We start from the raw sequence: 17,583 nt of genomic DNA, 5'->3' as shown, positions 1-17,583 counted from the left end.
TAAAAATATTCTTGAGATTGAGTACAGAATTCATTAGACTGCTCATAGGGTCCATGACAATTAGACTAATTAAACTTCTGTCTTTGACTTCATCCATTTACACAAGATAGACTTTTTCTGTTGCTTTGCTAAACCATATTTATTGCATTTCTCTGTTCTATCAGTATAGTGATCCTGTCCCATCCCTGCTCCCCCATTTCTTCCCCCCTCTAAAAAAAAAAAAGAAAGAAAGAAATATTAAGTCTGGAAAAATATTTTTTTCTTTTTTTCCCCTCAGTATTTTGTTTTCAACATTCATTTTTGTAAAATTTTATGTGTTCCAAATTTTTCTCCCTCCCCAGGACAGCAAGTGATCTGACATAGATTAAATACGTCCTATTCTTTTAAACATATTTCCATGTTTGTCATGTTGTAAAAGAAAAAAAATCAGACCAAAAGGAAAAAAGAAACATGAGAAATAAAAACAAGCAACAAAAGGTGAAAATACTATGTTTTGATCCACTTTCAGTCTCCATAGTTCTCTCTCTGGATGTGGGTAGCATTTTCCATCTCAAGTCTATTAGAATTGCCTTGAATAGAATCAGATTCATCACAGTTGATCATCACATAATTTTGCTGTTAGTCTGTACAGTGTTCTCCTACATGACTTGTACTCATTTCACTCAGCATCAATTCATGTAGTTCTTTCTAGGCTTTTCTGAAATTATCCTGCTCATCATTTCATATAGAACAATAATATCCATTACCTTTATAACTTATTCAGCCATTCTTCAATTGATATGCATCCACTCAATTTCTTGTAAGTGTTTGTGATTTATTAGTACAAAACATTCTCATTAAGAGAATTTAATCAATGCAAAATCATGGCTTGTTATATAACTTAAGCAACTTTATTTTAATTTTGTTATAGCTATAATATGTAAAGGGTTTTATGAGAATAAGTAGAATTGTTTACATAGTTTTGAGATGTTTGAATAAGAAAGTTAACAGTACCTTATATTTTCAAAATGCCTTATGATTTACGAAATATTTTACATACATTTTTTTGAACCTTGCAATGCCCTTGAAGAAATTTCATTCTATTTTTACCAATGGTAATTTACCCAAGATTACATAGAACTAAAATCCTGGGTGCAGGTTTTCTACTGTTTTACTATGATGAAAGTGTAGCATATCACAAAAGCTTACAGAGAAGGATGAACATTAAACAGCTTTTACTAATAAACATTTGGACACAGTTTAATTTGACTCATAATATGGATATTTAGAGAAATTCTATCAGTTTTACATTTCTAAATTAGTTTTTATTAAGCTTATTATTGTAGGGAAAGCTTATTTGATCAATTCTTAATAAATGTTGGAACTATAACAACATCTTATGTTTATATATAATGCTTTAAGGTTTGCAAAAAGCTTTTACAAATGTCATTTCATTTTATCTTTACAACAACCCAGTGATGGAGGTACTATTTTTACATCCCCCTTTCAAAGATGGGGAACTGAAGCAAATAGAGGTTAAGTAATTTACTTAAAATCACACAGCTGAAAGTATTTGAGCCAGGATTTGAACTTAGATTTTCTTGATTACAGATCCAGTACTCTCTGTGCATTATGTGCCAGAGATTTCCCTCAAAGCCCTTCCAAATTCCTTTAAGTAATGACTCTAAACAAATTTTAGAGCACCAGAACCTACAAAAAGATGAATAGAACAATTCAGAAGATCAGCAAGACAGTTCTGTTGCACCAGGGTGGTAGTCCAGAGCAATTCTGCTCTCAGCAAATCAGGAGCAGACCTTGGGGCCTCTGAATCAGTGGTGGCAGCAGTTGGTTTCCAGACCTCTCAGCCCATAGATACCAAAGATGACTTGGAAAGTTGGCAGGAATTTTCCATCTTACTAGGGTGAGAGGACCTTAGGAAACCAGCAAACCAGAAGTGGGGCTTGAAAGCCCCTAAATTGGCAGTGGAGGTGGCAGCTTCCAATGGTCTTACCCCACAAATAATAAGGGAGTCATACTGGTCTCTACTAGCACTCAAGAAGGACTGTGTTGCTTTGGCACACTAGAACTTACTGCCACAGTAAAGTGAGGACCCTCCTCAATATTCACTCCTTAATTCCAGGTCAGAAGAGTGCTTGTGGTCACTCAAACATACTTCTCCTTGGATCATACCACCTTGAAAGAACTGAAAATTTACAGGTACCTAGAGGGATCTCTGAGAATAGCTACACAAAACATCTCAGGGTAGGGACACTGTACCCTCCACAAAGCCCTCCTTTAACAAAAAGTTAAAACTCAAGTAATAGGCTGGGAAAATGCAATGGAAAGATTCTGACCGTAGAAAGATACTATGGTGAGAAGGATATTCAAAATACATACTCAGAAGCAGAAGATAACAAAGTCAAGTGCCTACATCCAAAGTCTCCCAAGAAAAAGATAAAAATTGATCTCAAGTGATGGAAGAGTCCAAAAAGAATTTGAAAATCAAGAGAGGTAGAGGAAAAATTAGGAAGAGAAATGAGATTGATGCAAAAGAAAATACAAAAAACCAGTGAGGAAAAGAATGCTTTTAAAAAGAAAACTGGAAATGGGAAAGGAGATATAAAAGCTCACTATAAAAAATAATTTCTTAAAAATTACATTTGAGCAAATATAGAAGCTAATGACTTTATCATTAGATAATTAGATTAGATTAGATTAGAAAAGGAGAAACAATCAAACAAAAGCAAAAGAATGAAAAAAAAACAAAAACAATGTGAAGTTTCTCAGTTGAATAACAACTGACCTGAAAAATAGATCCAGGTGACAAAATTTTAAAATTATTGGTCTGAAAGTCATGATTTAAAAAAAAAAAAAAAAAAAAAAAAAAAAAGAACCTGTACCTCATCATTTAAGAAAGTATCAAGGGAAACTATCCTGATATTCTAGAACCAGAGGATAAATTAGAAATTGAGTCTACCTATTACATCCTGAAAGAGATCCCAAGATGAAAAGTCCCAAGTAGCCAAATTCTGGAACTCCTAGGTTAAGGAGAAAATATTGCAAGCATCCAGAAAGAAATAATTCAGATATAGGAGCCATAGTCAGGATAATGCAAAATTTAGCAGCTTCTACATTAAAAGATCAGAAGGTTGGAGAGGTGATATTCCAGAAAGCAATGGAGAATTGCCTACTGAGCAAAATTGAACATAAGCCTTCAGAGGAAAAGATGGATATTCAGTGAAATAGAGGACTTTCAAACATTGGTGATGAAAAGACCAGAACTGAATAGAAAATTTGATTTTCAAGTACAAAACTCAGAAGCATAAAGGAGTAATCTGGAAAGGGAAATCTGTTTACATTCCTACATGGGAGGATAATTCTCGTTAACTCATTAAGTTAACTTAGGGGTGAAAGAGGACGACTGTACTAGGAGAAAGAAAAAGGGAGAGATGGAATGGTATGATTTATCTGCCATAAAAGAGGTAAGAAAAAGCTTTCATAGTGGAGGAGAAAAGGGGAAAGAGAAGGGGAATGAGTGAATCTTACTCTCCTCAGAATTGACTCGAAGAGGAAATAAACCTACACATTCAGCATAGGTATAGAAATCTATTGTATCCTGCAAGAAAATAGGAGGGAAAGGGGAAATGAGAAGAGTAAAGGGTGATAGTGGGCATATTGAGGGGGGGGGGAAGTGTCAGAAGCAAAACACTGTTGAGGCGAGACAGGGTGAAAGGGAGAGGGAATAGAATGAACATGGAAAATAATATTAGCAGTACTAATTTGTAAAAAGAATTTTGAATCAGCTTTCTCCAGTAGAGGCCTCATTTCTCAAATGGATAGGGAACTGAGTCAAATTTGTAAAAGAGCCATTCCCCAATTGATAAATGATCAAAAGATAGGAACCATTTCCAGAGAGTTTTAAAATCATGCATATCCCTTGACCTAATAACACTACTACTAAACAAGAAACCCAAAAAAGATTTAAAAAAAAAAAAAAGGAAAAGGAAAAGGATCTATATGTACAAAAATATTTGTAGCATCTCTTAGGGCAAAGAATTGGAAATGGAGGAGATACCCATCAGTTGGGAAATGGCTGAATAAATTGTAGATATGATGGAATTCTGATTATGAAAGTGCAATGTACTGTGAACAAAGTAACAGCAATGTTTTGGCTTGATCGGCTGTGAATGAGTTTGCTATTCTCAGCAGTACTGTAATCCAGCACTATTCTGAAGGACTTAGGATGAAAATGCTGTTATCCATATACAAAGAAAGAATTGATTGTATCTGAATGCAGATTAAGAAATACTTTTTTTAAAACTTTATCTTTCTTGAGAGTTTTTTGGGGGAGGAGAGAGATCTAAGTTTTCTTTTGTAATATGACTTTTATGGAAGTGTTTTGCATAACTTTACATGTGCCTTTTCAGTGGGGGGAAGGGACAGAGAGAGAATCTGAAATTCAAAAGTTTTAATGATATTTAAAAATTTTATATGTAAAAATAAAATGTTTTTCAAAATTCAACATAAAAAAGAATTTAACATGAATAATAAGGGGAAAATATCATTGGTGTTCTTATGTAATTGTTGGTGCAATTATAAAACAATATGAGAAAACTTATCTTCAATATTTTTGAGTTATAATTTGTTGGGAATTTGGTTTTATTTTAAGTGAGATTAGAAAGTGACTGAAATTAATATAGCCATACCCTAGAAAGAAGAAACAAAATAGTATTTAATACTTAACTCACACAAGGAGGTATCTAGCATTTCATACTAAGAGCACAACTACATGAGGCTATAACATATTTCAAAGAAACATAAAATTGAGACTATAGAAAGATTTCCATTAAAAGGCACATTTTTCTGTTCTCTTACCCAGTCCCTAAAGAAGCTAAAAGTAAAGTTAAATGGTTTTAGAAAATAAATTTCTTGATCCAACCATTTTGGAAAGCAATTTGAAACTATGCCAACAGTGTGTCTACTAAGCATCCTAAAGAGATCATAAAAGAAGGGAAAGTACTCACATGTGCAAAAATGTTTGTAGTAGCCCTTTTTGTATGGCAAGGAATTGGAAATTGAGTGGATGCCCATCAGTTGAATAAGTTATGGTATGTGAATGTGATGAAATATTGTTCTATAAGAAATGACGAGCAGGCTGATTTCAAAAAAGCTACATGAACTGATGCTGAGTGGAGTGAAGTGAACAGAACCAAAAGAACACTGTACACAACAACAGGATTATATAATGATGGATTTTGGCACTTTTCAACAAGGAAGTGATTTCAAGGCAATTCCAGTATTCTTGTGATAGAAAGAGCCATCTTATCCAGAGAACTACAGAGACTGAATGTGGATCAAAGCATATTTTCATCTTTCTTTTGTTTGTTTTTTGTGTGTTCTTTTGTTTTTTCTTGTTTTTGTGTTCTTGTGGTTTTTCCCCTTTTGATCTGATTTTTCTTGCACAGCATAATGAATATGGAAATATGTTTAGAAGAATTGTACATGTTTAACCTATATTGGATTGCTTGCTGTCTAGGGAAGAGGAAAGGTGGGGAGGGAAGGAGAAAAATTTGGAACACAAGGTTTTACAAAGGTGAATGCTGAAAATGTGTCTTTGTATGTATCTGGAAAAATAAAAACTATTAAAAATAAATAAATTGCTTTCATCCTTCAGGCTCTGTTCAGTACAGTCAGAGAACATGATAATGAAGTCAGAGCATGCACAGACTGTGAGTCAGCTAACATCCCAGAATGAAACACTTCGCAATAACTTCCGGGATCAAATGAGGCATTTGCAGGAAGAGCACAGGAAGACCATGGAGACACTGCAGCAACAACTTTCCAAAGTGGAAGCTCAGTATTTCCAACTTAAGAGTGACCCTACTACCAGAAGTATGTATGCATTCATGAAAGTAGCAACTTTTTGATTATCTCATTTTTGTTACTTTCAGACTTTTCTTCTATATTCCTGAAAATTCATATGACCACAAGAAATGCTACCCTATCTTCCTATTTATAACCATTTGCAGTAGTTATCTTTCATTAAATCAACTAGAAATTTTAAGAACATACAAATATCTTTAATTTATCCTGAATTATCCATAAATATATCTAAATCTTTAAGTTCATATTTTCAGACAATATAACCTTTTAGAGTAATAAATCCTCATTTATATACTATCTATTGTGCTAAGTAATATTTCCTTTTCTTTCACATTAAATTTCCTCTATCAAGCATAGATTGATGCTTAGTGTCTAGTATTTTGGGGGACAATATAATATTCATTATTACTATTCATTAATTAAACAGATTTAAATATATTTGTGATCAAAAGAATGATAAAACACCTCATTTTCCAAAACATTTTTTTTTACAAGAAAGTTAAAATTTAAGCTATTATAGAAGCAATATCTTTAGGATCGTATTTAAAGCTAATTTCAGATACCCTTATAATCTAGAAAAGGTTGCTATGACTTCAGTTTTACCAAGATGACCAGTTATATTTAGATTCTGCTGCCCAAAAGTTTGACTAGACTCTTAACAATGCCTCTGAATCAAGTAAAAACTATTGTAGCATCTTGGAAGCAGGCAGGTGGCACACTTTGGTTCTAGGTTTGTTCAGCACAGAGATATATTGTTAAATGTTTTCTTTTCCTTCAATACCAAATGTATGGAATTTAGTTATCTTGTTCTTTTTCCATTTCTTCACACGTAGGCTTTTTTCCACTACACTATGCAGTTTTTGGGTGGGAGCAATAGGAGAAGAGAAGAGAAATTAAGACGTATGCATTTCTTTAATAGTGTAATAATATTCCACCTTTGAGTTACCAAAATTTGTGAGAATTAAAAGCTGCCCATTCAAAAATATTTTGTGAAGACTTTTGTGAAGATTTTACCTCATCCATTCTGTTGAGAAAGCAGTAACTTTCAGTCCTTGTAGAAATTAATTGAATGATAAAAAAAATTCCATGTCATTATAAAGTATATTCATTTCTGGTTTTTAAGGGTAAGCTAGAGATTCTTTTTTTTGTACCACTTGACCATGTTAAGTAATTTCCCATCCTTGAAATTTGTCCCAATTATCTCATTTTCATTACTGATCTTTGACTTTTAGGTATGTACAAACTTATTTGTATGTATACATATACACGTATACATACAAACTGTGAATAGAAAAAAAGATCAAAATACTTTTCATGGCTTTCATCTTTTCTATTCATGGATTCAAAGACATACTATTTTATTTTTTCCTAATTAGGTTCAGCTTCTTCACATCAACCATTGAAGAATCTTCGTGAAAGGAGAAACACAGATTTACCCCTCCTTGAAATGCACACTGTAGCCAGGGAAGAGGGAGAGGGAATGGAAACAACTGACACTGAGTCTGTATCTTCTACAAGTATCCATACACCATCTCTGGAACAGCTTCTTAATTCTCCTGAGACAAAATTGGGTATGTAGAATTACTCCTACTGTAATTTTTGAGGGCCCCCTCTTGAGTCATGATGACACTTTTTTGAATGCCATTGTACTCCTTCTTGATTTGCAAATGATAAGCCTTACCTAGAGTGTGGTTTTAGATTTATCTTCTAAATCTGACCCAGCAGAATGCATCAGAATTCTGTGGCACAATTAAAAAGTAAAAAAAAGGAAGCTGGACCTACTGGATAGAGAGCTGACTTTGGAGTTAGTAAGACTTTCATATAAATTCTTCTCTGACACTAGCTGGGTGACTCTTGTCAAGTCACAGTCTCTTAAAGCCCTGGGCAGGATCTTATCTGCCCTCTACTAATGAAATCATAGTTCTGGTTCAAAAAAAATTTTTTTAATAATATTAATTATACCTTGAACCCATTTATTAACTGAAAGTTTTATTTTCATATGATTCCATAATTGCCTACTAGATTCAGGACTAGTGACATTGCTTCCTTTATTTAACAGTAAACTTTTGTCCTTTAAAATTTTAATAAATTTTTCCTTCACATTTGAATCCATGAACAGTGCTTGGCTGTATAACAAACTGCACAAATGAGTATATACTTTCCCTTTCTTCCTAGTCTTATGATCTCAGGGTGAGTGTGTTAATGGCACTGCTGTCACTAAGCAGGAAGTCAAAAAGTCTTAACTACTGGGAGGGTGTGGGGGCAGTAGCTGCTGGCCGTGCAGTTGCCCTGTTGAATTTCCCTTAGTAGATTATAAGTAACATGATACTTTCAGTTCTCAGAAAAAATAGATAAATGGCTGGAACAACAATGACAGTTTTGATAAAAAGTTGTAAAGATGAAAGTTTACCAAACTGCAGAATAGACTTCAGAATTACCTAGACTCTTTTAAGTTTTTTGAAGGCAGAAAATTATATTGATTTTTTTCCCTCTTTTTTTTTTTTAAACTGCAAATCTTTCATTTAAAGATCCTTTGAATAAGTGTATAGTTGATTCTTTAATAATGAAACTACGAACATTTGGTGGATTAAAGCTGCAAATAAGAGAAAGTAATTAATGGGTGAATATTTGAAATAAGAATAATAAAGACTAGGGTTGGGAAGTTTACAAAGTTAGGAACTCCTAAAGCAGTTCTTCAATTTGTGAGTTTAATTAGAAAATTTTATGTTAGAGAGTATCTTAAACATTATAAGGACCACAGATTCCAAAGGAGATTCAGAGAAGCAAAATGACTTAGCAAAGAGAAATACATTAATTCATTTTGAAAATCTTTCTTTAATCAGTAAGGACTTAGCATGAGCACTGCAAGTTTTACATAGAATGTGTCTTTGAATCCATTGTTTCTTTTGGATTCAAAAAAAAAAAAGAAATCAAAGGAAGGTGGGGCATGAGCATTTATTAGAATTAAAACATACCCAAGACTATAGAAAATAACATAGTAGGCAGAAACAACTTGCAACATATAAGCAATGAGGAACTTCTAAAAAAGAAAAGGAACAGAAGATATCCTCCAAAAGATATAGGAAGAAAAATGGGCTGGTCCTGAGGCCCAGCAAATGGACATTCAGAGTGCCTTTATGGTACCCTTATAGTATCAGAGATTGAGGTAGGCCTTCAGCCTGTTGAATGAGCCACCCCCCTCTGTTGAACATATGGGAGGAAATACCTAAAAGTCACTCAGGATGAGTGATCTTTGTAATGGGAGGGAACTTCCAAATTGATATGATCACAGATTACTCATGTGATAGTATGTTCTTGGGTAGACAATACTGTGGAGTTCAAAAGGATTTTAAGCACAAAATCTTCTCCCTTCCCACTATCAACTTATAGTCTAGTTAACATATTTGTCCAATAAAGCCAGTGGATTTTTTTTTATAGGTTCCTTTAACTCTTTACCTTCTCCTGATCCCACTTTAACCTAGTCCTTCCCTTTTCTTTAGCCAGTCATTTCACTTTGTATTGAAAGGCATGTTCCAAAAAAAAATTCATTAAAATTCATTTAAAAAATCCATTTATAAATTTTTGGACTGCTACAAGACTCAAGAATAACTTGTTGTCTAAAATAAGGCTTAAGACTGCTGGTGGAATAATTTTCCCATCCTCCATAGAGCCATGACATTGTGTACTTTATCCTGGAAATTAGTCTAGGACAAGAAATTAAATTTGGTAGATTTATTCTCAAATTATTGTATAATAAGACCATGGGTTAACCTTCCTATTTGTGTACTTAAGAATTCCCTACTTTTTTTTTTTTTATTCCGTACCATCTTTTTTCTCATTTCAAACTCCTTAGAGCTTAGGCTACATGAAAGAAATGTATCCATTCCATATCCTTCTTGATGATCATTAAAATTGGTCCTGGGCACATTTCTGTAGCACAAATAGAACTGAATTTTCAACCTCCCCTCTGCATTTTTTTCTGAAGACAATCTTTTTTATATTTACCATCTGTCCTTTTCCAGAATTCCTTTGTCCTGAATCAGGAACTGGTGGTAGGTAAATAGTTTGAGAAACCTTTTGAGTAGCCCTAGAAAACCCTAATCAAATATAAAATTAGTCTATAGATCCAACTTCAGAATTTTGAGAAAAGGGGCTTGCTATCTGTTCGAGATATAGTAGAGTAGAGGTTGGAAGTCTGGAGCCAGAGTATCAATGTTCAGATCATGGCTTTGCAACAAATATCAGCTCTTTGAACTTGGAAAAATAAAACTCTGGGCTTCAGTTTACTCATTTAAAAAATAAAAATATTGCTATTTAAAATAATCCCAAAAGACTTCTTTAGCACTAAATCCATGATCTAAGTTCTGCCATGAAAAGGCTCTGTGACTTTACTTTTATAGGCCTCTTGTTTTCTTATCCATAATAAGGGTGTTGGACTAGAAAATTTATTTCATTTTCAGTGGCTAACATTGTCTAATTTTATTTCCATGAAGACTTGTGTTTATTTTGCAACTCCTCTTCGGTGTTTGTGCACATCTAGTCTCCACAGATGTTAATTGCCTGAGATTTGTCTGTAGTAGTTACTAAATTGTTGTTAACCAAATCAGCTTGAAAATCTCTCCTTCCTAAGCTTTAGATGCTAACCAAGAGCCCATAAATATTGTTAGGTACAGATGTAATTAAGTCGCTTTTCTGTTCCCTAAATTCCTGTGGTCCTCTGTCACCTTCTCCAAGAGCAAATATAAAATCTATCTGGCATTCAGAGTCCTTTACAACCTGATCCCTCATCTACCTTTCTAAAATTTTTAATCCCTTTTCCTAGCCCATCCTTCCCAATTTCTGTGATCCAGTGACAACTGGCTTCCTTGCTGTCCCTCACATAAGATGTTGATTATTGGTCTTTTCATTTGGAAATTAATCTTCAAAAAATAAAATTTCAGAACCTCCTCTGTGGCATGAAGAACTCAGCAAAGAAGAATTGGTTCAGAAGCTCAATTCCACCACAAAGAGTGCTGACCACTTGAATGGTCTCCTTAGAGAGACCGAAGCAACCAACGCAATTCTTATGGAGCAAATTAAGGTAAATCCAGTCACCAGTGAAACTATGTAAATATTTGTAGACATTTTGTCTACATGATGTTGCCCATTCAGCATATCTTCAACAAAAAGATTATACTATATGTTTTATGGACAGAAGAGTTATAAAGCATGAACTACTTGAACTTCAAGAAACATTCATCAAACAATGATTGGACATCTGCTATGTGCTTACAGTTTAAAAGGGGAACAAAACAAGTGTAGATAACTAAGTATATTATATGATATGTTCATTGGAAGTTTTTGTATAAAATTCTAGTGGGATATCTTTATCCACCCACAAATCAAAAAAGGCTTAAAGATGAGATGACATTGGGGTCCAATGGAGTCCATTTTAAAGAATGAGTAAGAATTCTCACATAGAAGAAGGAAAATGGGGGGAGATTCCTGGCATAGGTAATGTTGTGACCAAGGAATAGAGAGACAGAGGAAACATGGTGACTTCAAAGAATAGTGGACCAGGTTTTTATATATATATATATTTGTAAGGACTGAAAGAGAGCATTTGTAGAAGGCCTTGAATGCCAGGTAAGAACATTTTAACTTTTCCCAGTAGAGAATAGGCATGACAAAATGGATGTCACTTAAGTACAAGTACAAGAAACTGTCTAAAGAAGATTATTTAGTTTTGAACTCATCCCCATTCTGGAGAGTAGTTTGGAACTATGGCCAAAGGGCAACCAAACTCTGCATACTTTTTGATTCAGCAACACCACTAGTGGGTCTGTATCCCAAAAAGATCACAAGAAAAAATATTCATAGCAGTCCTTTTCATGGTGGCAAAAAATTAAAAATCAAGCGGAGTGCCCATCGGTTGGAGAATGACTGAACAATTTGTGGTAAATAAATATAATGGGATTGTTCAATAAGAAATGATAAACAGGAATCTTGGTAAGACTTGAAATGAGCCAGAACCAGGAAAACATTGAAAACATTTAGTAATATTGTGTGATTACCTACTGTGAATGATTGCTCATTTCAGCAACACAATGATCCAAGACAAGTACTAGGGACTCACAAAGAAAAGTGCTAGACAGATAAAGAACTGATAGGCTCAGAACACAGATAGAGGCATATCTTTTTCACTTTTAGCTTATTTCTTTTTTTTCCTTTTAACTGTTTATTCTTTCACAACTGTAACTAATATAGAAATATGTTTTACATGATAGCACATGTATAAACTATAATTGCCTACTGTCTCCAAAAGAGGAGAGGGGAGAAAGGGAAGGAGAAAAATTGCAAACTCAAAATCTTGCAAAAATGAATTGTAAATTTTCCTTGACTTGTACCTGGGAGGAGAAGGGGAGGGCATGGTTAAAAAGGAAAGAAATCATTTTGATTGTGGAACCTCTTGAAAGTCTATATAATTCATATAGCAATTTTACTGCCAAACAGAAAAGGAGGCAGAGCACAGCAGCATAGAACAATACTACTGCACACAGTGGTTCTTGAAACCTTTAGGAACAAGGGTGGATGAGGCATATTCTATGCAAATATGGGATTATTCACTCTTATCCTTGATAATTTTTTCCAGAAAGTTGGGGGAGGCAGGATTTGACTGGTCTATGCTATTACACTAATGATTCTTTTATAAAGGACCAAATTATTGCCTTTATACTTGTTTTCAAATCTCTTTTTCTTTATAGCTTCTCAAAAGTGAAGTAAGGAGATTGGAAAGGAATCAGGAACGGGAGAAGTCAGTAGCTAACCTAGAGTACTTGAAGAATGTCCTGCTACAGTTTATATTTCTAAAAGCAGGGAGTGAAAGAGAGAGGCTTCTTCCTGTCATAGACACAATGTTACAGCTTAGTCCTGAAGAGAAAGGAAAGCTTATTGCAATTGCACAAGGTGGGTGAGTTTAATTGTCCCCAAATGTCAGATTTAAAGTGATTTGTCTATTGTTCATGCCTATGTGTAGACATATATATCAAGTATACATGTAAATTGCCTATCTTCATAAATTTATTCAAAGTTTAAACTCAAGCTAATGATCTTTTTAATTTTTTTAGTCTCTTGTAGGTATGAAAGAAAATTTTTGTTCAATGACACTTTACCTAAGTTATTAGGATACGAAAAATAGTTATAAATTTCAACATAACTTTCAAGTGTATATATTTCATAATGATCTTTCAGCATTAATTTTTGGTGATCCTAACCCTAAATTCTATCAAAAAACATATGGTTTTATTGAAAAATCTACACTTTGGGGGAAGAAAAAAAGCATATACTCAAAGCATATACCCATAAAAATTAGGAAGACAATTCCTAACAGTTTCATGGGCACTCAGAACATGAATGTTACTACTCCCCAGTGCAGACTAGCTGAAGAGTTTTGTTTTCCAGTTAAAGGATAGAGTTATCCTCTCTAAAAATTTGTTCCTAAAGGATGACTAATGCAAATGTAGAAACTTTGAAATATTTTTTAAAATCTCTTTGCAGAAAAATTTGGAACTATGTGGGTATATCTTTTGATCCACTGCAAGGTCTATATCCTAAAGACACTCCAAAAAGGGGAAAGAACTTGTATAAAACTTATAGCAGCTCTTTTTGTGGTGGCTAAAAATTGGAAATCAAGGGGATGCTCATCACAAAAAGAGCTACTATAAGAAATAACAAGCAGAATGATTTCAAAAAAACTTGGAAAGACTTATATGAACTGATGCATAGTGAAGTGAACAAATCAGAATCAGGAGAATATTGTCCACAGTAGCAACAGTATTGTTCAATGAAAAATGCATACTATCCATCTCCAGAGAAAGAAATGAGTTTGAATATAGACTGAAACATACCATTTTTAACTGGTTCTTTTTTTTTTTTCTTATATTTGGGGAGTCTTGCACAAAATTACTAGTATGAAAATAATTTACGTAATTGCACACTTGTGTTCTTTATTTGATTGCTTGCTATCTCAGGAGAGAGGAGGGAAGAGGACGAGAAAGAAGAATAGAATAAATTAAAACTTTTTTTAATCTTAAGATTAGAGATATGAATGTACTAAACACTTCATGCTCTTTTTGGGGGGTGAGGGAGTAATTTTAAAAGAGCAAAACCAACATATATTGATCATGGAGAAACAGAAATATATACTGTGAGAAAAATGCACTTTTGAATAGTAATTCCTATAGTCATGGCTGTTGGCATGTATTAAAGAAAGATCAGTCCTTAATTTCTACAGCTATATATTTTTTGGTTATGCTTTTTAAATTTTCATGTTTAGTTTGACTCCACAACCCTATGCAAATTAACTACTGCTATTCTCCTATAATGAAATAAGTATGGTGTTATACCAAAAAATAATAATCATAATATATAACTAATGGTCTTAGAATGTAGAATATAAATTACAGAAGTCCTTTGGAAATAACCATAGTAAATTTTTGGTTGCTTAGTCTTTATTTCATATGTGCATATCTGCTACTAAAGAATTTAATTTTCTTTCTTTCTCTCTCTCTCTCTCTATGTCCAACCAAAGGTGAAGAAGAAAGTACCTCTCGATCTTCTGGATGGGCATCTTATCTACATAGTTGGTCAGGCCTTCGATAGCATGATGATAAGAAAATGTTTTTTGAGCTTGTAACCAAATAGAGTATTTGTGACAAAAATACCCAGACACATGAAATCCTTTTTGTTTTTTCTGTGAATTTGTATGTGTGTGCACAAACAGGATATATGTAGGTACATCAACAGCATCTTGAAGAGCAGACCAAATACAGAGACTGGAAGCTGCCCTTAAGACCAAGACCATCTTTTTGCTGCCAGTGGGAATGGAAAAGGAAGGGGTACTATCTTCTCATTCTTTAGTGCCTCTAGATCATATTTTTGTTAAGGAATACTGTTGGTCCTAAGCCCAAGTTTTGGTAATAGAACTGGAATTTAGGGTGTTTAATATTAATTATATTTTGCTATGGTATGATTTGCAAGAAGAGTTGTTGCTATAAATTAATTGGCTGTAAAATTGCTAGGAGTTAAATTTAAAGACATGAAGAGAAATGTACAATTAGAATTTACAACTGGAAAAATGATTATCAACTTAAAGGCCTGGATAAAAGTAACTGCAAATGAATTATGAAGCTAGGTTACTGAATTCCATACAAATGTTTTAAAATGTATTCAGAATATAGACATGATTTTCTTTGTCTTTTTGTATGGCTACAACAATAAAAATTCTATTAGATGATAGAACACTGAATCAGAACAAAAGCTTTTTCGCATGTTAACTTTTTTCTTTCTGTTAAGCCGTTTGTAAACCTTCATTTTGTTGAAAGTTTAGCTAAATTATTACAAACTTGTTCTCTGTTTCTCTTTTCTATCAACTTACCCCATTCCTGGTCAGTGAGAATGTGGATGCTCAGAGCCATAGAATTCGGCTTTATATTTCAGTGAAACAACACTAGGGAATTTCCTATATTCATGAAGAATGTGTAACCCCAAAGGCTTTCCTGTAAGAAGGAATGAAAAAAAGCATTGGTTCCTTAGGAGCCACTTATTTTGGAGGCTGTCTAATCCACAATCTCTGTGAGTAATGGAAATGATACAGAGAAGGGTTGCTTTCTTCCTTGTTTTTGGAAGTGTGTACAATTGGCTAATAAAATCAATGTTGTATTATTAAATCTTAAAATTTGAAAACAAGCTGGTTTAGTTTACTATTTAGTGATGTCATCATACAACCAGTTTGATGAAGTTGTTTAAGGCTATTGATTTGTACTTTTAACTTTAAAAATCTCAGCTGGAGAACTGACTTTGCACTTTGTTTACTATAATATTAACTTTCAAACAAGTTTAAAGTGAAAAAATGCTGCTGACTTGTTGAGTTTGTTCTTTTAAGAAATTTCTTTTCCTAAATGAATTTTGTCATATCTTTTAGAAGAACAGACCAAAACTAGTGAATGTGTCTTATTATATCCATTTGTCTTAGAACTGAAGTTAAATTAAACATTTTTTCTTACTTTGAAAACTGTGAATATAAGTATGCCTATATCATATGATATAAAACTTTGATAGTATTTAAAGAAATTTTAATTTCTCACTGACCCTATGATTTGTGAATTGTATACATACTTGTATTGAAATATTGAGTCTATTTCAATGTAATAAAAATACTTTTGCATGATCTAAAATAGTTACTTTAATTACAGGGGGGAATATTCTTTGAGTCTTTAATGAAATAAACACTTGTATGCAGTCATATTACATTTTTATAGTTAAATTTTTTATTAAAATTGTCTCTTGGGGAGATGATTTGAATCAATTCGTGGATTACAGTTACTACTGCCTTTATTCAATAAAAGCAAGAACTTTAGATATATTAGAATTCCAATATTAGAGTACTGAGGAAAAAAAAAACAATGATTGGTTCCTTTGATAGCATTAAATAGGATATCTTTTCTCTAGTTTTAGAGTATATAAGTATATAAACTATGTATATCTCTACTCAGTTCAAAAGTTATCACTGTAAGTGGACTTTGATAAAATTGTGACCAAACTATATAGCCAAAACTACCTCTAAAATAAGACTATGTGAAGTTGTAATTAATGTTACTTTAAAATTCCTTTTAAAAATAGCATATAGGGGCAGCTAGGTGATACAGTGGATAGAGCACCAGCCCTGAAGTCAGGAGAACCTGAGTTCAAATTTGGTCTCATACACTTAACACTTCCTAGCTGTGTGATCCTGAGCAAGTTACTTAACCCCAACTGCCTCAGCAAAAACTTTAATCAGTAAATGAGACATCTGAAAATAGGATGGTTTTAATTTTTAAATGATTGCCTTTCAAAAAGCAATCGAAGCCTTTTTATCCCCTGATTTAAAATTAAATATAAGCAACAAATAAAGTTATATTAAATCTTAGAGGTCTTCATTGCATTTTACAGAATCTTCATTCAAGATTCTGCCGTTTATATAGCTTCCTTACAAATGAATGGCCTCAAAGGAGCTGACCCATATAGGTTCCATTAACTTCATGGGTAGAGTTTCCTGTCTTAATAATAACCTAGATCCAGAGAAAACTGAGGATTTTCAAAAACTCTTTAGACAACTCTCCTCAATAATTTTTAATAGTATAAAGTTACTAAGAACAAAAGTTTGAGAACCACTAAGCTAGATGGCATTATGGATAGAGCACAAAACTTTGAATTAAAGAACCATGGTCAGATCTGCCTCAAACTGTGTGATGTTAGGCAAATAATTTACTCTGTGCCCTAGTTTATTCATCTGTAAAATGGGAATAATAATGATCAAATGAATTAATTAAATGTATAAAGCACTTTGCAAAGTATTATATAAATGTTAGCTATTACATAATTGCATATTTTCTATTAGGTATTATTTACATATTTACATCTACTTTTATTAATTGCAAACTTTCAAGTTTACATATTATATATAATTATAACAATTCCAGGTAGGCTGAATATCTTAGTGAATAGTATTCAACTTGGATTAACTTGGAATTAGGAAAACAATGCCATCTCAGACACACATAGGCACAATTTCTTTACAGTTCTTCACTGTAGAGTAAGGATAATAACATTGGCTCCTATCTAATGGAATTATTGAAAATCCAACTGAGATAATGTACTTTTAGGTTTTACAAACTTAAAAAGAGTATTTAATGAATAGAGAGA

General features: G+C 33.1%; 1 protein-coding gene across 1 annotated transcript in view; it reads left to right on the top strand.

Moving 5' to 3' along the window:
* GCC2 (GRIP and coiled-coil domain containing 2) overlaps positions 1–16,151 on the top strand; it is a 59,903-nt gene extending 43,752 nt beyond the window's left edge. Inside the window, exons 19-23 of the mRNA XM_051984285.1 lie at positions 5,654–5,871; positions 7,239–7,433; positions 10,803–10,942; positions 12,606–12,807; positions 14,432–16,151. Coding sequence (XP_051840245.1) covers positions 5,654–5,871; positions 7,239–7,433; positions 10,803–10,942; positions 12,606–12,807; positions 14,432–14,502 — 826 coding nt within the window. The 3' untranslated portion in view covers positions 14,503–16,151. The remainder of the gene's footprint in view (positions 1–5,653; positions 5,872–7,238; positions 7,434–10,802; positions 10,943–12,605; positions 12,808–14,431) is intronic.
* Positions 16,152–17,583: the final 1,432 nt, after the last annotated feature.

This window comes from Antechinus flavipes, chromosome 3 (assembly GCF_016432865.1).
Source record: "Antechinus flavipes isolate AdamAnt ecotype Samford, QLD, Australia chromosome 3, AdamAnt_v2, whole genome shotgun sequence".
In the NCBI taxonomy this organism is placed as follows: Eukaryota; Metazoa; Chordata; class Mammalia; order Dasyuromorphia; family Dasyuridae; genus Antechinus; species Antechinus flavipes.
This window is presented reverse-complemented; position numbering and strand designations above follow the sequence as displayed.